At 37.9% G+C, this 21,664-nt stretch overlaps 3 protein-coding genes across 4 annotated transcripts; all 3 read right to left on the bottom strand.

Annotated features, from left to right (window-relative positions):
• Positions 1 to 733: 733 nt before the first annotated feature.
• LOC143450668 (uncharacterized) lies at positions 734 to 4,583 on the bottom strand. The gene is made up of 5 exons (XM_076951302.1): positions 4,429 to 4,583; positions 4,040 to 4,209; positions 3,142 to 3,183; positions 2,396 to 2,569; positions 734 to 1,705 (listed from the first exon to the last, which is right to left on the bottom strand). The coding sequence occupies exons 1-5, from the start codon at positions 4,502 to 4,504 to the stop codon at positions 1,538 to 1,540; spliced, it is 630 nt and encodes a 209-aa protein (XP_076807417.1). The 5' UTR covers positions 4,505 to 4,583; the 3' UTR covers positions 734 to 1,537.
• A 1,360-nt stretch (positions 4,584 to 5,943) lies between these two features.
• Positions 5,944 to 11,382, bottom strand: LOC143450463 (guanine nucleotide-exchange factor SEC12-like). Its single transcript, XM_076951022.1, has 12 exons — positions 11,276 to 11,382; positions 11,010 to 11,209; positions 10,319 to 10,436; positions 10,151 to 10,255; positions 9,476 to 9,603; positions 8,199 to 8,273; positions 7,834 to 7,917; positions 7,592 to 7,719; positions 7,214 to 7,423; positions 6,937 to 7,009; positions 6,565 to 6,724; positions 5,944 to 6,384 (listed from the first exon to the last, which is right to left on the bottom strand). Exons 2-12 carry the CDS (start codon positions 11,124 to 11,126, stop codon positions 6,296 to 6,298), a joined length of 1,287 nt encoding a protein of 428 aa, XP_076807137.1. The 5' UTR covers positions 11,127 to 11,209; positions 11,276 to 11,382; the 3' UTR covers positions 5,944 to 6,295.
• A 720-nt stretch (positions 11,383 to 12,102) lies between these two features.
• On the bottom strand, positions 12,103 to 17,593 carry LOC143449983 (stromal membrane-associated protein 1-like). 2 transcript variants are annotated; one of them, XM_076950347.1, is made up of 11 exons: positions 17,373 to 17,593; positions 16,905 to 17,038; positions 16,744 to 16,832; positions 16,598 to 16,679; positions 15,991 to 16,070; positions 14,848 to 15,005; positions 14,458 to 14,570; positions 14,171 to 14,306; positions 13,878 to 14,003; positions 13,673 to 13,728; positions 12,103 to 13,575 (listed from the first exon to the last, which is right to left on the bottom strand). In XM_076950347.1, exons 1-11 carry the CDS (start codon positions 17,488 to 17,490, stop codon positions 13,291 to 13,293), a joined length of 1,377 nt encoding a protein of 458 aa, XP_076806462.1. In that variant the 5' UTR covers positions 17,491 to 17,593; the 3' UTR covers positions 12,103 to 13,290. The 2 variants fall into 2 exon arrangements, with proteins under 2 accessions (XP_076806462.1, XP_076806463.1); XM_076950348.1 differs by having other exon boundaries at positions 14,171 to 14,303.
• Positions 17,594 to 21,664: the final 4,071 nt, after the last annotated feature.

Below are 21,664 nucleotides of genomic sequence, written 5' to 3'. Positions count from 1 at the left end.
TCCGTACTTCTGACGGAAGAAAATGAGAAAATGATTAAGCTCGACCAGATCATGATTTATAACAACGCCTGTGTGCTTGCTGTTATGAATAACACCTCTCTACAAACCGAGCAAGGTTGCTATCACAAACCATATTGCTGTGATTGTAGTTCATGGAAATGTCATCGCTGTATGGAGAAGGCGTCTAACCTAGCAGCATCCTACCTTTCCCAGAAGCGCAGAAAGAAGCGCGTTGATGATTATCGCAAGTGATAAGAGAAGAGCACCGTCAATTATCCGCGATATTTTGTTCGATTTCTTCGCTTGTGCTGATTTCAGAATAATTGTCTTGTTAATATTTGTCTCAAATTTTCACAAAAATTTGTTGCCGTTTTTCCGAATAATTGCATTGAAATAACCCAAAATATATCGTCGCCTGTTTGCCGACAACCTACCACGGTTGCCGGGGTATTGTACATCAATGTAGGTTCCTGCCTCAGCCATGTTTCATTTCTCATACGCACATTGTAAGAACAAATATTCCACGTCATGTCACTGGCATGACGTCACACTTTCTTTCACTCGGCATAAATCGAGGCAGGAACCATGCAAATACGCGAACTTCAAATAAGAACTTGTTTTTTCCAACGCACGCTAAAGCTTTCTACCTGCTGCCAACCACATGACCGCTGATGCTTCTGATCAGTTCCAGGAGCTTTCTTGTTTTTAATGTTAATGTATAGAACTATGGATGAACGATTTCGATGTTATATTTGATAAATCGATTTTCAATGAAAGAATTTAAGTCGATTAGGTAGCCGAGTGGTTAGAGCGTTAAGGATAGACTCGCAATAATGCGACTCGTGCTCTGTGTTCGATACCCGGTGGCGCCATTGATACCGTTGCAATGCCCTCACTTACTCCTGTTGGACCTGGTGGACAGTTATAAATTTGGGTTTACAAAAAATACGAAAAACAATGTAACAGTTAATTAGCTCGATAACCGAGACTCGAGCGATGAGGAATCACCGCCGGGTTTAAGTCGTGCAAAGACTTTCCTCAGACTGAGGACAATGAATTCATACCACAGCAAATTATTCTATATGCTTATGAATTCATTTGCATGTGTATATGGATAACTCCACAAATACGTCCGTCTTTCATATCAAGCATGCGGAGAAAATCAGTGACGTCTTGCGATGCGATGCAAATTTTGTTGGACTGTAATTCGAGTTCACAACTGAGTACGGGGTGAGTTTGATTTGACTTAAAACTGGAAATCGATTGATTGGATTCCAACATCACAATAGGTCAGTTGAAGTCATAGAGGATGATGACATCACGATGGCAGTTGAGTTTTTCACCAGTATAGCAAATGGATACCGTTATAAAACCGAAATACTCAAACCCAAGTCATTTTGACCGATCAATTACTGAGTATAGCACGTGCAACAATTCGGTATTTTAGTTTCACTTTAGGGGAATCACTCAGTTTGGCGCCAATAGCCTTGAAATTCGACGCGGGTCAAGAACAGTCATTGAAATGAAGAGCACTACGTCATACGTCGGATGCTTGGATGGTGGGAAATCGCTCCGGCAGGTGAATGACCTGGCTGTATCCCGGAGGATCGGACGCGCTCTGGAGAGACGAAGATCTTCTCAATGAAGTCGACCTCCGCCTAGATAGTAGTTCCTCCACCACTCTTATCGTATCTTCGTCGTGAATCTACGTCACAATTGATATTGTTACCTATCAAGGAAGTCATGCGTGACTTCGACATTAAAAATAAAAAAACAACTCGTTTTTTTTCTCCTATAGCGGTCTCAGTATAGCTTTTTTTCTCCTATAGCGGGTAAATCCATCGTGAAATGAAACGCTATGCATTCTATGCTTTGCTATCATGTTCGTTATCCCCGGCCAGAGATGTAGTTGCTATTCGTACCACTGCCGAGTTTTTCAGGAAATTTAGCTTTTTTAGTCAATTAGCTTTTTTAAGTGAACTGTTCACTAAAAAAAAACAGATAAACGTTGCCGGAAACAAAACCTCCACCTTGGCGAAGGTCAGAAGTTAAGTTTTGGAAAGTGTCATCCCCGCTTTCTACACACGGGGAAATCCCCACCAGTATACTTCGACAAACTGAGACGGTGGATTCTAAGATCGATATTTTGAAGTTTTTCGTGACACGATTGAAGTAGGTACGTGACAAAAATTGAGCACTTTAGCGCTTATATGACCATGTTTGAAAGAAAACTAAAGAAAGGGTATCTGTTACGTCACAGATTCTTTAGTAGGGCAGTGAGGAAATTTTCGTGACGTAATAAACGGTAAAAAAAGATTTAAGGAAATCACGAGCCATTGTAATATGTCAAGATCAAAGATCTAATTGTTTTAGCGCCCACTAACGGTTGACTTACTTCAATAGAAATCCTCCTGGAAGGATCATAAACGTAAGTCCGAATCCCGGACGACCTGCTGCTTCTGTCGCCAGGTGGCGCCTCCTCTTCTATTATGACGACAGAATGGTAGGAGGGGGGAAGCTCCGATATTAATTGTTCATAACTGGGGGGGAAATCGCTGTGCCTCCGCACCTGTGACATCACAATTCAATTTATGAGAAAGTTGTTTGTGATGTAATTGCAGAAAGTGATCAAAAGACTTTCAATGATGTTCAGACAGTGTTGAGAAACCTAAAACGCGATACGCTCAAATTTGATTGGAAACTGAACTCTTTTCAAAGAGTTAAGTCACTGCTATATTTGGGCTACCTTGAAGCTAAGAACAGTGCTCCTTTTCTTATGCGAACAATCGGTTGTTTGTTCTTTAAGTTTAAATGCGATATTTAAAAATTGTAAATTCTAGTTTCGTTGTTTTTTTTGAAGACAAACGGCTGATTCTCCTTTCGCTCGGTGATGTTTTGTTTGAAAAAAGTTCATGTCTTGATAAATTAAAAACCCTCTAAGAAAATTTTGCCACAAAATTTCTGCACAAATTTAAGAAGCTGAAGACAGAGTATCTAGAAGCTCTGACTGGAAGGTTCTTATAAAAACTCATGTAGATTATTTTCCAAGCTTTTTGATTAAAAATGGTGATTCAGAAAAGCTAAGTAAAAAACTCAGTGATGTAAGATTTATCAACAGCTAATAACCAATTAACATCTCACCAGTGTTAATGATGTCCTTCTTCTTGAACTCTCGTGAACTCCCTGAAACAAAAAACCTTGTTACGTCACATACCATGTTTCAAGAACAAGCAAGTAGTCTGTTGTACAACAAATGCTTCATTAGTTTGCAATGACCGTAATTCTATGGTAAATTTCCATTAAAACGCACGCCAAGCTGACAGTAAAGGTCTATATAGATATAAAGCAGTTAGCTTATATGCTTAGCCAGATAAGTCTACAAGCCACTTGTGGTTCGCTTTCAACCAGATGTGTCCGAAACGCTTTTCACCTTGCCAAATGCGGGCGCGGGAAAAGTTTCTGCGACCCCCGATAAGACTTATTCTTTCATGATTATGGAGTTTAAAAACACGATTACAGTAATATTGAAAATTTACCATTAACATTGGAGAAACCCCAGTTATACACACGCGTCTAATCGCCAAACCTGAGCCTTCATTCTGCCCACAGCAGCTAGATATTCATGCGATATTATTAATGCTGGCGGCCTGTTTGCCGTACCGCTATGAAACAGCAGCTCTGGTACGACATAGGACACCGTTGATGCCTCGTAGGTCATATCTACAGGTAGTCTATAATGAGTGAGTTTAAATCGCTCTTTAACGAAGATAAAAGCGAAGAATTTCTCCGGCCCAGAATGGAGCAAGCACCCTAAAACGTTTGTACATCCTGGGTCTGGGAAGTGATTGAGCTTAGCTACAGGTAGCATAATGGTAAAAGTGATTTGTTTCCATGCTTAGGCTACGCCATTGGTGCTATACGCAGTAGACAAGAATGTGTCATTGTTAATAGTAGGTTTTAAAATCTCATCAAGCGACTAAAACAACAGTGTTGTTGTAAAATGACGTCACACTTTGTCATAATCTAGCACAGCAGGCACCTGTTCAGGGTTTTGAGCGTTGGCGGTGTTTGAGTTTCTGTTGCTCTCAAGGAACATCTTGGGACAGTATTTCCGTGAGCACTTGGGACAGATCAGCTGCCAGCTTATGACAAAGAGACACATTACGCAGAGGGCTAGGATGGCCCCTATAGGAATCATAAATCCAAGATCTATCAAACATCAAGTCTCGTTATAATATAAACCTGGTATATAGGCTAAATATACGTGGCCTAGTAGTTGTCATAGCATAATGTCTTGCCGAAGGTTTGCATAGACCTTTAATTACGTCACAATGATGAGTCCAGATACTTTTATAAATAATGGTTTGAAATAAACCTACAGTTTCCGTTTGTACAAACGGCTAATTAACTTGAGAATAAGTAACTCACATAAGTTATATTCGTCCGGTTCACTATTTTCACTTGATGCTGGACCCATTTCACCTCCAACTACTGACGTTGACATGATTATTATCTGTATATGATGTCACTATAGCTTAACAATCAACCTAGCAAACAGAAAAGTAAATTATGACGTTATTTGATTGTTGTTGCTCGTTCTAAAAACTGTAAACAAAATAACTTCCTTGGGCTTTCCCGAACATAAACCGCTTTCGTTCGCACTTAAACCGTGATTGGTAATCACTGACTATGCCACTGCATACAAATCGTCCACTATGCGCTCACTAAGCCTCACTATTGCGTCATTTCCGTGATGCAGATGCATGAAAGATAGACCGCAAAAAGCGTGACCAGAGTAACGCATGTCGCATAAAACAACTAAAATAGTCAGAATCTACCAAATACAGTGTATTCATTTTTATATTCCAAGTCGGGCATTTAAGTGTCACGTGATACTTTTTAATTTTTTCATTCATGATGAAACAAAGATAGATTTTGATTGTAAGAGCAATAAAATATTACGTCATAATTTAATCACAGAATAACAAATCATAGTTTTTAAATTTCTTCTTTTAAAGTTAAACTAATCTTGCATATTTAAAACAACGTCGTTTTCCAGAAAAAACTTTGCAAAAATTAACCAAAAACTTGAACAAATGACTAAAAAAGCTAATTAGACTTCTTGTAGAAACTCTCTAGTTGTCATAACAACCAAACATTACTTTTATTATCAAGTCAAAACTTTGCTGTTGCTGCTTCGTATTCTTCAGCTGGCGTCAATCAATTGTTTTGTCATAATCACCTCGTACTGCTTTGTTGGTTACAGAGGCTGCAGCAACGGATATTACACACACCTATATGACCTGTGATGGCGGAACAACGCTGCTCTATCACGTCATAATATTTTGAGTATAAGTTTCTATGACGCAACAAAGGATTGTGCAATTGTGTACTTTGCAGAAACTTTTCAAGCTTAGAAAAAAACTTATAAGTTTTAGTAAGTTTAAATTATTGGAATGTGTTTGACTAGAAATTAAATTTGTAGTTATTTTCGAGCGAAAGTGCTCATGTACAGATGACAAACAGGAAATGTTGTAGGGAAATCTGTCACGATAAACAACCAATGACGTAAAAAGATTTTATTTCTATGGACAAGCGAAACTACTCTGACCGTCACTTCGTTTGGTTGCTGTATTTGCAAGTCAACCTGGACTTGTACAATTTGACCTGGACTTGCACAATTTCTTACGACGGGGTATGCCGGCACCATAATACGTATTTTTCCGCAACTTGATGGCTCTAATTTGTGCCTATGATGAAAACTAAAGTTATAAATATATAGTAATTCGTTTTCGACAATTTATCACCGGCAACTAACGAGCCACTCGTAGTCTTTCGCAAGTTTTTTCTGTCCAAAAAAAAACAATGTCGTAGATTTATGACGTCATTATGCACCGATCCAGAGGTATTGGATCTGAACTAGTCATGGCCTGTAGGAGACAGTTTTCCAACAACGCGTAGAATTCATTCAAAATTGCACTTTGACGCAGAACACACGACCCCAGCAATAGCGTACACACCATAATTGATAACAAAGTAGATAACAGGTGAATATTTGGACGCATTTTAGTTAACTTAGAATCACAAAAAATTTATGCAGGAACGAGCTAAAATCAACTAGATAGGTGATAAAATCAGAACCTTCCGCGCTAACATGACACCGAGATAAAACCAAGAATATAAAACCAAAATGTGGAGTCATTGCCCCTGATATTTAACCACCAGCACCCAGATAAAATGGCGACAGAATGGGGCAAGACAGAATCGAACATTTCGTGCGACAGGCTGTCTGGAGTCAAATGAGGCCAACCGAGTGAAGGTAGATTGACGACGCGACCAGGGCAACCACGCAGAGAAAAAGAGCCAACCACAGTGAGAATAAAGCTGGAAAAACAATAAACAAGGAAGTTTCGTCATTAAACGATCTATGACATCAGCTGAGCAAACAATAGCCAAGAAATAACTAAACATAAGTTTTTGTTACGAATCTATATCGGGCAAGATTTAATAGCGGCAAGTCTAGGCTAAAAATAAAACAAACTTCAAAAAATTAAACCAACTTACTTCTCGATTCAAGCTTGGTCATGTGACAACTGCAATCTACAGAGACGGACAATAACGCCGCATCACAATCACCCGTTATCGCCCTCGTGTGTTCAGTGTCGTTTACAAAGCATAGTGACGTCACAAAGATACTGTGCACTTGCTTCACTCGGTGAGCGCACTTCGTATAAAATAAATATAATTTAAAGGAAGATGACGAATCGTTTCGCCAAAACAAAAGCATAACTTTGTACTCGGCAATGTAGCATTGCTGATAACAACTACTAATACAATGGACAAATGTTCTTTAAAGATTTTACCTATATCCGGGCACAAAAGTTTAACAAACAAGCAGGGATTCTTAATTCTACGTTGACATGGAGAGAAACTCACTTGTAAGCTGAAAGCGATGTAAATTGCGACCGAACCCTCCATGAACCCGACCCCAACAAACACACCGTTTTGGCTGGAAAGAAACGAAAAATGTTTTAGAAAATCTTCGACGACAACGGAGATCTCACAAACACAAATGAAACTTAACAACGCAAATACTCGGTCCTTAAAAATTTATAAAATAGTTTTTGGGAAATGGGTCTGAGTTTAAAAATCTGCTCAAAATGTCGAAGTGTGCTTATTACTAGGAACCTAGCGCCACCAGTGGTGGGTTTACCTGACAGCGATGGCCGATATTGCTTCGTCGCCGGTTTTCTGCACAAGCGCCGGGAGAAACGAACCTGATTCTTTGCCCTCCTTGTCACGCTTTCTCGCCCACTTTGTGATGCAACAAGAGCTCTTTGTTACATCACCAGGACCTCGTTTGAGCGGTGTGTGCGACGTGAAGATTACGAACCGTGACGACTGTTCGGGCACGACACTGAACCTGTCGTCACACCAAGTTAGAAGATGAGCTTCACAGCTTGATATCAATCATTTTTAAAACAAAGTTGTTTGAACATGAATGTGCACAAATTATGAACGGAAACACTGCATCTCCCTTGATCTCAGTATCCATGCTGCATGTGAGACCTTTGACTACCCAGCTACTAACCTGCAATTCCTGAATTTGAAACTCCGTGATGTCATATGCATGTTCCAGGAAGCGTGAAGTTCCAATGTTTTATGACCGCTAGAGGCGTCCCAGATAAACGCTTTTCCGTCCCTCGAAACTGACGCTATCTGAAAAATCAGCGTGGAATATTCTGTGAAGTGTTCAAGTTTAGAATTAAGAAAGTCCTAGTAGGCCATGGGCTGACCTAATCAACCACATTTTGGGAAAATGCGGAAACTTACCTTCTTCCCATCAGGGCTTATATCAATGTCTGTGACGTCTTCTTTATGACCCGGGGAATCAAATATTTTGTCCAAGCTTGGAACCTACAACAACAAATTATCAAGTCGCAATTGTCAACCAAAATTATTTCACACTGAAGTATGCTTGTGATCTATTCAATACACGACACCTATAACAGGTGATTGGTCATTCCAAACCAGGGCAATTAAATCAACGGACGGTTAAACCAGGACTTTTCAACCCACAGATCTTGGTTGGGTCGACCAGGGTTTAGTCGTTATGAATTTAATTGTCCTGGATTTGATCGTCCGTGGGTTGAATTGACCTAGAACCCCTCAAACAACAGCAGCAGCACAAGGCTGACCTTCCAAGCTCTAAGATGACCATCTGAAGACCCGGTAACGAGCAAGGTTCCATCTCGACTCAGTTGGACGGCAGTCTGCACGATAAAACATGGTTGAAGACCAAACTGACGAATCAGGTGACAAACTTTTGACTACACGCGAGATTGGTTGAAGCCACTCTGAATACAGGCGCTACTTGACTTACAAATAAATTACGTCCTACACACTGTTTGTATTTAGAGTTGTCTGGAAGTCGAAATAATTATCTGGACAGCGCAGTACTGTTAATTTTATCGTGTATGTGATACAAGTATGACTTATAGTTGCCGGACACCACTACATGAAGTAAACCAACCATCTGAGCTGGTCCTGCACTTTTTGTGGAAAACACAGTTAAAATTTTAACTATTGATTGATGAATATTAATGAGTAACATTTTTAGAGGATGTTATTCCTGTTTGCTGCGTACATATCAAGTATTCATTTAGCACCAAATCTTTTTACAAATGCAGCAAATGATTACAAAATAGAGCATTTCGGTCAGAATATCTGTGGATATTGACAGCCAAGGTAAAAGCACTCTTCACACATAAATACAAGATAAACACGATTCTGATTTCATAAGTTTAATCCTTGTCAATCTGTTGACTTTTTGGATGGGACTGGATTGGATGTGATTTTCACCGATAAAATTTTCAAAATTTTAAACTTTTTTGAAAAATATAACTTGGGGAGAGTTCATACGCATATTACTAGCATTGGTAAAACGACCCATCATTTTTATACTAGGATCAAAGAACGCGCAAGTAACAAAACTTATGTAAAATCTGCCATTAAAGACCAAATCACTCTACATGACATAGACATACAGACAAATTAACATAAATGATTTCAAGATCTTAAAAAAATGCCGTAATGATCATGAATGCAAAATTCATGAGGCAAAAAATCCGCAGCCTAAGCAAACAAATTTATGACAATGGGACCTCCTTTTTACTGAAAATCTTTGCTTGACTTATTTGTTCTCTGTATTCTCATTCACTCTTTCACATTCCCGTCTTATTTCGTAGATTGACGACGACTTTGTAATTGCTGAGGTTGAACCATAGTGTTTGTTATCATGTTACCCTGTCTGCGTTACTATCTTGTCTCTGTGCATGACACTTACTTCTCATTATCACACCTTGTTTATATGCTGTACTTTGAACATTCGCAACTTCAAAATCTGAGAAAGGAACTATAAAAGGTCCGAAACATGCCAGTATTTTTTTAAAAATGTATGTAATAAAACATATACCTGGAAGCCTTTTTCTGGAACGCTTTCAACTTTATGCAGTAGATTGAATTTATAATTTGAAATTCCTCGCAGCCTTTCTACTTTAGACTTTTCTTCAGAAGTTGAACCTTTTTTCCTTTTGGTTAAACCTTAAATGATCAAACAATATTTGAGTACGAGTCTTTTTTTGATTTCTATGCAAGATCGTAGAGCTGCTATGAATATATACAATCTAAAAAAGATTTCCTTTGTCACAAGGCGCCACATCATAAAACAGTGTTCCGTTGCAGAGTTAGACGAATATTTTGGTTTTAGTGCATTTGCAGGATTTATACTTTCAACTGTAACTCAACAGGACTGCAATAACAACTGACATTCATTGACCCACCCACAAAATGCACTTGCATTGCATTTATGCATATTATCAGTTTATTACCATATTTTACCATTTTTCGCAGATTATTATTTATCGCATTGTACCTTTACACAAAATTCCAACAGCTTATGTCAAAATTTGTGCAGGAGCTTGGAAACAGTTATAAATAAAACAAAATACATTTCATTCTGGAGGATTCTAGATTTTTATTGTTCTGGTGTAAGGATTATTGTAAAAAATTCCAAAAACTCAAAACTATTAGTCAACTTATATCATTTACCAAACCTGATAACAAGGAATATATTTGAAAATAAATTTACTGGGTTTATCATCCACGGTTTTATTTGAGCTTTCTTCACATTTCGTCACCGAATACACATCGCAGCTGTTTCCGACACTGAGAGCCATAAGACATCTCTTCTTATCTGCAAAAGTTTACTTGAAGCAAATTAAATTACAGATTTGAGCAAAACAAAATAAATCAATACCTGCAGGTTCTGTTGGGCAGACAGCAGACATGCTCATCACTGCGTATTTGCCAGTCTCGAGTTGATCAATCGAAACAGCTTGGCATTTTTTCTTCGATTTTCGTAGCTCTAAGACTTCCTAATCACAAAAATAATACGATATGATAGTGTATGAGACAAGATTTTGAGAAAGTAATGGATTCAAAGAGGAGAGTTTATGTCCGAGATTTAGCTGTTGTTAACTGAAAATGAATCTCAACATTGACGATTACAATTTGAAAGAAAGGTTTTATTCGTAGAAGTATTGGCTGTAGTGCTAAATGAGTGAAGAACATTTCTCTCCTATCTAGCAGTAAAGCATGTCCATTTATTCCAAATTGACGTTTAATAGACTAAACGTAGGTTTGCTTATTACAAGTCTTCATTGATTAATTATAGATCAGATCAGATGAAAAAATATTGCATTAATGTCAAAGGTTCTTGCACATAGATGTGTCATGCTTTCCTATATGGTTACTTGGCAAGAAACAACGTCTAAAATACAGAAAAATATCCAGCAAAGTTTAGTTATCGGAACATGAATAAGTGTCTGTAATAATTATATATTATGGATATGGTGTGAGTAAAGTGTCTTATCGCTTTTTTATTTGAATCCAACTTTCAAAAACCTACAAACAAACAATATTTGTACATATCAAAAACAAAATCATACCAGAGAATTTCGAACACCAGTCTTTGCCGCTCCCCCACCCCCTGCTATTACAAACGCTTCATCATCCAGGCAATGACAACAATACAAGGGGTAATTCACTTTGCATATTCCACTCATACTGTCATAACACCGGTTAACCGAACAGGTTGACACTATATCGGGCACCTATCCTGCAACACCCGCACAATAACAGGGCAAAGCTGCAAGGTAGAAGCACATTTAGACAACAGACAGCCTAATAACCAAAAACTTGACTTAATACCAACCAAGAATAAAGAAATAGCCTAAGGCTACCAATATGCTTGGAAACACGTGTAATGTAAGTCCAATGATCAGAATAACACAGCTACCACAATGGAACTGGAAGTAACGTCTTCGACAGCAGTGGCCAACACTAAGACAATCACAAAATCGGCGAGCTTTCAATCTTTCCTGTTCGTTGCTCAGTCGCCCGGATAGCCGGCATTTTGCAAAACTTTATCGCCACCACACGAATACAGTTTTAAATAAAACTTACCGCCAATAAGCGTTAAAGAATAAATTATATTTTCCTTACAAATAGTTCGGTTTTGATTTCACATAATTTCTTTAAACCTAATTTGTAAAAAATCGTTGTATCGTATCCTAAATATTTTGTTATTTACTACAGGAGATGAGACTAAAACACAAAACAATGCAGCACTGATTGAAGGAATATCTGGCAGCAATAAACAAATGGCCAAAACTGGCGGTATGGTTGTGGCGCTACACAGTTCGTAAGTTTGCGCCGAGGCCAGTATCCAAAACAAATAAATTTGAAAAATAACCTAAATTAGTTTAACTCAGAATATAATTTATTCCGAATTAGTTATGTTATCTTAGGCCTTTATATGAGACATGTGTACCTTACGTTTGGTTTCAAAATTAGGCATAGGATGTCTTTTCACATCTTACAGCCTTTACGCTTATTTAGCATGGTATCACAATCTTCAACCTGGGACTAAGAAAAGTCTTCGCACGACTTCAACTCGGCGATGATTCATCACCGCTCGAACTCGTCGAAATGCAAGTCCTGATTGTCACATAGGAACTATTGAGCTTAAAAAACTTAAGATTAGACTTTGGTGGCGCTTGTATTTCGCTAGAACAAGTCACATGAGATACATATTTCTATTAATTATAAACAGACTTCGATTGAACACACGCAAGCTGGCGCAATAGCTTTAGCTGGCAAACGTAAACGCAACAATGATACTAACAATTAATTAGTCGGTATCTAATGCGGTAATGTCATGTCACAGAGCATGGAACAAGCTGCAAGTTACCAGCTTTTACAAATCTTCAGCTGGAATTGGCAAAAAGCATTTGCACACTTATGTGGCGGTGGTGTGATTTACCCGTGTAACGCCACGTCACGTCACGCAAATCAAATTTGAAGGGATACAAGAAGCAGTCGCGCAAGTGACGCAAAGACTGATAACATAATCTACAAAATAAAGTATGCCAAGTATGGTTGGTTACATCTATATAATAGGTCACAACTGATGACGTCATTTTTACGTGCTGCAATGGGTTAAAATACTAGGCGCGCATAAAACTGTACATCAATGAGCTAAAATTTCGCTACAATAAATAAACATGGAATATGTGGATGGTTATTTACAAAAAACACCACAAGTAGCGAAACTATGCATGGGAGAACCAAAGTAAAGCATTCTGTAAAGCGGACAACACAAGTCGAATATCTAAGAAATCAGTTCTGTAAGAAGACCACCAGCGAAACACCGCGCTAGCAATTACTACGACGTTTCAAATCGCTCATCTTGAGGTTAACTGGAATGGCCTGGAGGTGTCTTCGCCCATAACTGTACAAAGCAAAACAGCTGAGAAAGCAGGAAATTTAAGATTTCTTGACATACAAAAGTCCACGTTTGGTCAGACTTCATCCAGCATGACAGCTTCTCAGCCAAACCACATCACGGAACGAGCAGAACTTTGGCACAAAACTATTTTCCGATTCTCGCTTTGTTTCTATTTTCCCAGCAATAATACCAGATCGTGCCGCCAATGACGTGCATGGTTGTAGATTAAATAACAAAAATTGATCTAAATCCAACCTTTGCCGCCATGTTTGGTACAGACTGGTATGATTTGAAGAGCACCTAATCAGGATAACCACAAGCAACGAGAAATATTAACAACCGGAAGCTGAAAAAATATCAAATTATGAGGAAGAAATTGTCTAACTTGGAACCTTAGCACTAGGAGTCGCAAAAGAGATCTTATTTCAATTACTACGTCATCATTTCCACAACTGCGTGCTTAGAGTCTGCCCGTTACTCATCTGTGCAGTACCCCAACCCCCAATACCGGCGTCCAGACCAACAAGGGACGGCTGGCTTGATGCCAGGCCGTTTTGGACACACTGCGTGCCTGCATTCATGTTGAACTGGGCTCCAAAAGCAGCTTGTTGTTGTGCGGCCATCTGCGGCATTGAACTGTACGAGCGCATTCCTCCACTAGGTGGCTGAAGATTGTTGCTCACAGCGCCACCTAGCTGCATGTTTTGCATCTGCTGCTGCATTTGCTGCGAAAGAATTAAATTATTTTATAAGTTAAATTGATGGCGCAATAGATGAAAGGTCATTATTTTTTATGAATGGAAATTACCACAGCTTAATCACCTGTTGCTGCCACTGAAATTGCTGCATGTTCTGCGGGGGATACCCCATCATGCCAGCTAGAAAGACAACATATAAACAATACAAACAAACAATCACTGGTCAAACCAATACAAACAATCACTGGTAATCACATTGTAGGTTATTCAATAATTTTTAAAGTGGGCCAGAAATATTTGGAATTAATTGTCATAAACAAAAAATTCACCTGGCATGTTGTTCATTTGCGGTATCTTGTACATGTTGCCACCCTGATATGCCATGTTTGGTGTAGCCTGGGGAATTCCCTGTTGTGGATAGGACATGGGGACCTGGGCAGCCATGTTGAGTTGACCTGCGTCAAAATATTCTTTTACGGAGAGAACTCATCAGAAATTGCAACTGTCATCAATAGGACAGTGATTATTCGCAAACAACAAAGACTGGAAGCACTAAATGTCACATCGCTAACAACGACGACAATCAACGAAAACAGATAAAAGAATAAAATCTGTAGAGTACCTGCCGGTGCATAGGAGTTCTGTGGTATGACCGGTGTCTGGGAATATAATGACAAAATCGAATCCTTACTCATCGGCTTCTTATCGGCGCTTGACTGCGCAGGTTGATTGTCCGATGGACTGTCTGTTGACGACTGCTTAAACAATAATGAGGATTATGATGTAACAATACCAACATAAGACAGGTGCAAATGTTTAAAACTACATCGTGCATTGAGCTTCATTTATGAACAACAACCAACAGAATTATTAATAGTTCAATGTATGAAGAACTGTCAAGTCAGGTACCTGCGGTGAGTCACCTGGTGCTCCCTGCATTGGACCAAAGATGTCAAAGGTCAAATCGGCGCTAGGGGGAGGCTTAGCTGCGGTTTGTGCGACTGGGGTCGACACTGGCATATCTACGCAAACATCAACATCATATAGACCCAGCTTTGCATCAGGCAGAACAAACAAACATGGCGCTAATATTTATTTATGGAGTGGTGCAACGTGCGTGGGGTGAATCACCTTACGCAAACAACTAACAAGGGTTGCTTAGTTACAACATCGGTATGTGTGGGTGTGCCTTTTTATTCAATACATTTTTATGAAATACTTAAATACTCACACCGGTAAAACTTATTTTCAAATAGTAGCAAATTTACAAAACAGCTCAACCACAAACCAAGAGCTTACCAAGTCCCAACAGGTCATCCAAGTTGGACCTGGCCGGTTGGTGTGAAGTGGTGACCCCATTTGTGGCAGCAGCGGCTTGTTTCTGTGGTTGCGGAGGTGATGATACTTGAGATTTTGGACGTGGGACGGAAGCACTGGCCGCTGTTTGCTTTGTTGCACTGGAAATAGCATTGCTTGGTTATTCATGTTGTTGCAAAACCGAGGCGTACAGGAATGCCATGGTAACACACACTGCTCAATTAATATTAATTCCAGAAACAAATTAAAACCATAGAGACTTTGTGTTGCATACTATAAGTTGTTTCAAATGAATCGGGTGGAATAATACTTCAACATTCTGTGCTGCATAAGACAGTTAGTGCATCTAACATCTCATGTATCACTCTACTTTCGAATAAGAAAGCAAAGTAGTCCATGTAATTTTCAAAAAAAGGTTTTATTTCTTACTCGTTGTTTAATATACAGTCTACTCAATGGGCACTCACGACATAATGCCTGAGCAGCCCGACGCAAACTGGACAATTCATAAGCACATGGAGTGTTATAATTTTCACTTTTATTGTGAACACGAGAGCAATCCCGCTTCCTGTCCCAGAGCAATCAATCTACAAATGATACAGCAGGAGCCTGGTACTTTGCTCATTACCCTGCAATTTGCGTTGAAACAGAAAAGTCCCTCTATTGAACTAATGACCAACAGTTGTTTCAATGCACGAAATAGAAGGATAAACAGAACTGACACAATTATTTATGCAGGTTTTACACGAAAAATCAATAGAAACCACTTCGTAAGTTTAAAGTGCCTCCATAAATCACAAACTTGAGCCGACCGCATCATAACTGTACAATAGGTTAAACGCTTTATTTAAGTGAGTCATCTGCTACTGAACATTGTAGCAAGTACCAAGAAAGTAATTACAGCTCAGCTGTTGCAAAGTTTGGTTGTACTGCACACTAAACACACTGGCATTTATATCATATGCTGTTGATCATGAAATATTGACATATCTTGTTTATGTTTTATGAAAAATACTTTCTTTAAAAAGCATAAAATTTTAAGGAATAGTATTCAGATATCACAACCAATGGATCCCTGCGTCTGACTGAGCATAACACAGCAATGTGGCAATGATTAGCGCCTACCTAGGAAGTGCAATGCCATTTGACACTTCTTTTCTTCTTTCTCTCCTTTTGGGGCTTTCTGTGTTTCCGATTTGAAATTCCTGAGGAGCAAATACTTTGATTTAATTGTGACAAAAATGCAGTTAACATTTCATGAATAGCGTTACTTCATAAACCATGTCAATAAATAGCTTCAAAAGTTAAAATAATATACACACAGTGCTACATTGTGTACACACGTCAATAATACTACACGGACAAAATTCAACAACTATAGGTGGTGGTCCCCTTAAAATAGTGCATGTGGTATGAGTTCTATTTAGCAAGGTCACACTTCACACAGTAAGTCTTATTGCGTAATCATACTTGTTTCATGCCAGGATGTAATTAGTTAATTACCCAAACTATTTCAAGAATATCACGTTTAAATTTATTCAAAGCAAAATATGTTGCAAAGACGTGCACAATCACCACACGCCATCTCAATTCATTCATAAATTTGCAATCTATACAACCAATTTAACCAAATAAGGTTACACAACACTGCCCAATTGAAACACATCACATCCGTAATAAATCTTATCAACATTCACTTTTATAATGAAAGAAAAGAATCTGAATTGCATACGTCTATGCTGCGTAGTTTCATTTCAGTGCTGGAACAGTATTTTTTTCTTTCGTATTTCTCTCGGATAAAATACTCCATGCTTCTAGAATCACAAATGTGAATAATGAAACGTTATTATTCGATCAGTGGCTTTTCTTACAACTTACGAGTCTGATGTTGCCGGCCTCTTGAAGTCACGAGGTAGTTTGGCTTCGTAATAATCCTTTGCCCAACCGTTGCCACGGCTACATATCATCTGCAGAGTATTTTCTTCTCAATATCTTAGCATATAATATCGTCGTACATTTATATCAACGATGAAACTTACAATAATTTGTTCGCTCGTCCACGTGTCGAGGTTGATGGATTTGACACGAGAAATATGAACACCCAAGCTTCTGTGGATTCCGGAACATCGAATGCAAATTAAGATCCCGAGATTCCATGACACCCATCGTGGACCTTAACATATATTTCACTTGTGAATGAAAACTTTCAGGTAAAGACACAAGGCGACTGGGACAAGATTGGGAAAACGAATACAGTATTCTGTCATTCTATTACAAGGATGGTGTTATGGGATGGAATATATCTGAAGTGGATAAAAAGATTCACATCCAAATTGTTTACCGTATATATTTACATATATTTAGTGTGACTATTTCAATAGTAAGCTAATAGGAGAATCTGTTAGCTGTCCTTTAAAATAGGAGAATCAGATTAAAGAATGCTTTAATAAAACAAATGATCATTAAAATATATAAAAACATAGAGGAGAGTTCATTGCATGTCTCACCTTTAGCCAGGCAGTCAGCACAGTACTTATTCTCATCCTTTGCCAACAACTTTGCGAGGACCACCTTGTTTCGATCATTTTGTTGTTGCTTCTTCTCACGTTCGGCACGTGTGGCCATGTTTGACAAGGTAAATACTTATAATACAATTACACACTGACCATGTGTGTTTTAAAACCGAGGCACCACAAAGAAGAAACACAATTAAGTTAATTACAAAATTAGATCTGAAAATAGTAAGCGTTGTGTAAATTGGGCGGGCAGTAAAATGTGTTAAAAATATGACGTTCTGACAAGCAACTACCAACAGACAATATAATATCTCAAGCTGTATCAAAATCTTGGCCTTAATTGTGAAGTTAATCCTTGTAGAAAATACATAATACAGTATAACTGAAATTTGCAATTATTATATTTTCTACATGTCGTTTAACTGATCAAAGCTTATATATGCAATTGACACAAACAATATATTTGTTTTTAGTTACATTTCTGGCCAACCCTGAGTTTGTTGCTATTCATAACAAATTTATTTAATTAAACTAAGACCTTATTTTTGTCTCCGAGTCATATGACAGAGGCAAAAACCAGCAAAAGTTGTAAAGATATGCTGCCACTAATGCACAGTAAAAGAGAACACAGCCTAGGAAGTGCTTGACAGAAAAGATGATACTGATATCAAATTGGGGAGAAATGTAAGCCACTAAACCCAAGAATACCAACTCCAACCGTCAGATAGAAAAATATGGAAGTTTTTGATGAAAAAACGTGAGTGCAACAACATAAATTTTGGCAAAATGCAGTGAACAGAAGCCTCAATTCTTTGTTTATTTATTATAAATTGGTGTACAAACAACCAATTTATCTTTGTTTATTTGTTATAAATCAGCGTGAAGATAAGACAATTCAGCATGCACTTCGAAGAATCTAGTGCATAAAGGTGCCACACTTTCCACTGTATGGTGGAACCATAGGGCAGGAGCAAATGTGGACAAGATACAGCATCAAAACATAGGTTTACAGTTATATAAATGTAATTTTGACATAATACAGTAACAGCTTATTTTCACTTTATACAAGTGTTATACTGTTGTACAAGTTAGCAGTAGTAAGTGTGCAATTGTACCCTAATTTGTTCCATGTTACACTGTTCCAGAAATCAAAAAATTGCTGACAAGAAAAAAGGTTTAAGTGGCCTAGCCTACCCTTTAGTAAAATATACACAAAAAATTTTCAAGCCTCCTTTACTTTACACTTACCACTCCCGTATCAGGGTTGAGGAACTATTGTGTAATAAATTGTGCTGTATTACCTCATAAATCCTTCCCATTCAGGCCTCTACATAGGAGTACAAAAGACTCCAATTTTCATGTCTCTAAATCCAATATCACTTTATCCGATTGTAGCCGATTGTAGCCTGTCGCGCTTACAGTTACAGACTTCTTAGCCTAAAGGCTGCCATTGTTAGATCACTTTCCACGGTAAAACATATCAGCATAGAATGAGGCTGTAGCATAAATCCCATTTATAAATAAATTGTCAAAATTTCTGTACTTTTGACCTTTTATGACAAAATACTCTGAGAACAAAAATTCAAAATCTCGACTTTAACCTTATGGCCTTATCTCCAAGATTCAAGAAATTTTAGTGATAGTCGTTTAGTTGTTTGTGATATCTTGGTTTAAAATTTCTTAAACTTAGAAACTGTTTTCTTGGTTTGGTGGCCATGCTAACCTTCCACATTATAACACAATTCTATTATTGTTATATTGCATTGTTTTAATCCCTTGGGCTTTTCCACTTTTTCCTGCTCATTAATTGTTTGTGAGCATTTACAGAGGCAGCTGGTACCGGTACTTGGTTAAAAATGTACCAAAGGTTCCAGTATCCCGGTACTATTGCAAAAAAGTAGTTCGGTTCTTTGTTAGTACTTGGTACCGGTACTTTCTGTGTAAAAGATGCTGATGCAAATGCAATGTTTGTGGCAATTATGTTCCCGGTAAAGGTTACTCCAGGTCAAAGCATATATAATGACCTTAATCGCTTGAAACTTTACTTGACATTTTTAGCTTAAAAAAGAGCAAGAGAGGCTAAAATTGGTATCAAGGATTAATTAACATGTATTTTTGAAAACATAGGCTACTTGTTAAAATTTTAAACTAATCACATGAAAAGTACCGAGTGCCGGGACCGGCTGAAATTTCTTGCAAAAAGTACTTTGGTAGAGAGATTCAATACTTTTTGTCAAAAGTACCACGGTACAGTAATTCTGTACGGTCCACCTATAAGAGCATATGTTTTATTGTGCCATAACTACAACTGCTGGCATCCTAACTTTCGCTCCACACAGTTAACGGCGAAAGATAAACTACACGCTACCACAGAAAAGCGGTATAATCAGGCAAAACTTCAACTGCCAACATCCGCCCAATCTATATAACACAGAGGTAGAGTAGGCTACTCCACGTAACAGGCTGGCCTTGGCTACAGAAATTAGGAAGTGTGGAACAACGACAACGCATCTCGTTTTAGTTCTTTTCTCCTTCCATCGGAAGTCCTCTCTATGACGTCATAATATATTTCTTTAACAATGTATGCAAAACAGATCTTTGCAAACTACGAACCTATATACAGAGTATAGCTAAGTTAAGTAACATTCAGTACTTTTATTGACTATATTAATTTATTTTAGAACAATTGATATACGCAACAATATATTTGAAATTTTGCCAATACATCTAAAAGTCCCAACATGGATTGAAGAAAGAATAATTTGCAAAAATTGTTCATGGAAACTAAGGAACACAAAACTTGAACGATTCGAGCAACTTGCATGGAAGTTTTAGCTCAATGTTGAAGCATGTAAATAAAAGTTTTCAAAAAATTTTGAATTTGAAACTAGTAAGATAAACTGTTTCTAGAAAATAAAGAATTTATTGTTACAAAAACTCAACTGCGATTTTTTTTCAGCAAGCTTTGATCAACGATATAAAGAATCATCTTTATATCGTTGGTGAGAGCAAAGAGATTTAAACACATGAGTAGAAACTTCTCTTTTGCCCATGACGTCATGTTTGTTTCTTTTATTCTCTTGGAGCATATTCTACTTTCTCCACGGTCACGGTTCACTACATAACAATAAACATGCAGACGACGACAATGATTTTCAGATCTGTTTGCTGCTGGAACAGATTAGTCTTATTATTAGGGTGCAGTTATTGGGATCCATTGGGTGTTAATTTTAATTGAAAATAATTATTGAAATCAGGTGAGAGTTTTAGGTTCAGCAATTAACTTAGTTTCAGTTCCTTGAACTGATAATGCTGCTGTTTTGTATCAAGGCATGGCTTAGCCTACTTGAGTTGCGCGGGAAGATTTTTTCGTTCACCACATTTATCTTCGACCAGGCAATTAGCAACTAAACTCATTACTCATTAGCATAAGCCTTATGTTGCAGGTGTTGTGTCATTAAAATAGGCTACTGAAAGTCTGATTTCAGATCTTGTTATTGTGGTGCAGTTGTTGGGATCTAATGGATGTCAACTTGAAGTTAATTATTGAAATAGAATGTGACCCAGAAGACGATGCAGCAAACTTCATGTAAGATACGATATGCCTATTAATCAATTAGCCAACTGCTGTTGAGCTTGTCCTGTATGGCGGTCACCCAGAGTGTACGTTCTCGCCAATTTATAATAAACAGCCAAGCAAAACAACAAATTAATGTAAGTCGTAACGAGTATTTGAAGTAATACTGTACTGATATATTGATGTCATTTAATCTGATAATGAAAATATTTATTTGCAGATGTGGACAATGTTTGCATAACTGCACAAGTAATGAAACTTTGCTGGCTCATCAAAAAACTGCTCACGGTATATTTGTTTGAAACTTATTTCATTTTGAGCTCTATCATTGGCAGATTCCGATTAAAAAAATCAAACAAACTTAATTTTACACTTGTCTTGCAGAATCTTCTTGCAATAATGTTACAAGAGAAAAGCTGATGGAATGGTAGGAAACAGTGGGTGGCGTTAAAACAGATCTAACTGCAGATGCGGTTAACTATTTTATGAAGCTATTTTCTTCGTACAGTTCACCGGATGAACTGTTTCATAAATTCTCCTGTGATGGAATTACGTGCATCCCATCACTATTTTTCTTGCCAAGAAAATTGTCACTATGTTTAACACGAAAATTGTTTGATGTATTTTTATCACACGTTACCACTGTTGCACACAACAAAAAGGGGAAACATTCAGACTATTTAGCTTATTTCAATAACTTAAAGCC

This window comes from Clavelina lepadiformis, chromosome 3, assembly GCF_947623445.1.
Source record: "Clavelina lepadiformis chromosome 3, kaClaLepa1.1, whole genome shotgun sequence".
In the NCBI taxonomy this organism is placed as follows: domain Eukaryota; kingdom Metazoa; phylum Chordata; class Ascidiacea; order Aplousobranchia; family Clavelinidae; genus Clavelina; species Clavelina lepadiformis.
Note: the sequence above shows the minus strand (reverse complement) of the source record. Positions and strands in the feature narration are given on the sequence as shown.